The sequence below is a fragment of the Eimeria mitis genome, genomic scaffold (genome assembly GCF_000499745.2).
Source record: "Eimeria mitis Houghton genomic scaffold, Emh_scaff2781, whole genome shotgun sequence".
Taxonomy (NCBI): domain Eukaryota; phylum Apicomplexa; class Conoidasida; order Eucoccidiorida; family Eimeriidae; genus Eimeria; species Eimeria mitis.
The window spans coordinates 1-1,388 of NW_013571122.1; the positions used below are offsets into that span (position 1 = coordinate 1).

The following is a 1,388-nucleotide window of genomic DNA, read 5'->3' on the forward strand; positions in this document are numbered from 1 at the left end:
TAAACCCTCAACCCTAAACCCTAAACCCTAAACCCTAAACCCTAAACCCTAAACCCTAAACCCTAAACCCACCATCAGAAGAACCCTCAAAATGAGCTGCAACAACAGAAGCTGGAATTCGCCATAGATAAACCCGCTGACGCCTGCACAGCACAAACCCTAAACCCTAAACCCTAAACCCTAAACCCTAAACCCTAAACCCTAGGCCCTAAACCCTAAACCCTAAACCCTAAACCCTAAAAATCTTAAACCCTAAACCCTAAAAATCCTAAACCCTAAACTCTATTGATGAGCTCAAAACCCTTGTTATGTATCACAAGCGGTGCTGTTGCTGCTGCTGCTTCTGCTGCTGCTGCTGCTGCTGCTTCGCTTGCTGTTGCAGCTGTTGTTCCTAATGCTGCTACTACTACTACTGCTGCTGCTGCTGCTGCTGCTGGTGCTGCTGCTGCTGCTGCTGGTGCTGCTGCTGCTGCTGCTTTAGGCCGAGCACTACAGGAGGGTTTCTCTGTCTCTTCTTTTGTCTCTTTTTCTGTCTCCTTTTCTGTCTCTTTTTCTGTCTCCTTTCTGTCTCCTTTTCTGTCTCCTCTCTATCTATCTGCTGCTGCTTGCTGTCTCCTTTTATCTTTATTTTGTCTCCTTTATTTTGTCTCTTTCTTTCTGTCTCCTTTCTCTTTCTTTCTGTCTATTTCTCTCTGTCTCCTTTCTCTTTCTGTCTCCTTTCTCTTTCTTTTTTTCTGTCTCTTTCTCTCTGTCTCTTTGTTTCTGTCTCCTTTCTCTTCCTTTCTCTCTCCTTTTCCTTTCTGTCTCTCTCTCTCTGTCTCCTTTTTCTTTTTTTCTGTCTCCTTTCTGTTTCTATCTAAACTTTGTCTCCTTTTTATATATTTCTGTCTCTTTTCTCTATCTTTCTGTCTCCTTTCTCTCTCTGTGTGTATACTATCTCTCTCTGCTGCTGTATGTGTTTCCTTTTATCTCACCCCTGCTGCTGCTGCTGCTGCTGCTGCTGCTGCTGCTCTGCTGCTTCCTTTGCATGCAGTGAGCGCCGCAGCCGCAGCCGCGTCGTCCTCCCAACCAACCCAGCTCCACATACACCTGAAGGAGAAACTGCTGCTGCTGCTGCTGCTGCTGCTGCAGCAGCAGGATTTGCTGCTGCAGTCGGAGACACAGACGCAGCAGCAGCAGCAGAATCTGTTGCTGTTGCTGCAGCTGTATCACCAGCAGCAGCAACAGCAGCACCAGACTCTCCCCCTCCTCCTCTCCCTTCTCCTTCTCCTTCTCCCGCAGCAGCACCAGCAGCAGCAGCAGCAGCAGCAGCAGCAGGAGCAGGAGGGGGCCAGAGGTGTCTGGGGGGTCTATGTGTTCTCGTGGCTGCAGCAACAGCAAGCGACAGC

The 1,388-nt window shown here is 48.8% G+C and overlaps 1 protein-coding gene across 1 annotated transcript in view; it reads right to left on the bottom strand.

The window, feature by feature from the left end:
• Nucleotides 1-933: 933 nt before the first annotated feature.
• The window catches only part of EMH_0058630 (SMC protein, putative), a gene marked incomplete at both ends in the record, with an annotated part of 2,628 nt that continues 2,173 nt past the window's right edge, over nt 934-1,388 (bottom strand). The window contains one exon of the mRNA XM_013497591.1: nt 934-1,386. Within this exon, the coding sequence (XP_013353045.1) occupies nt 934-1,386 (453 nt within the window). The remainder of the gene's footprint in view (nt 1,387-1,388) is intronic.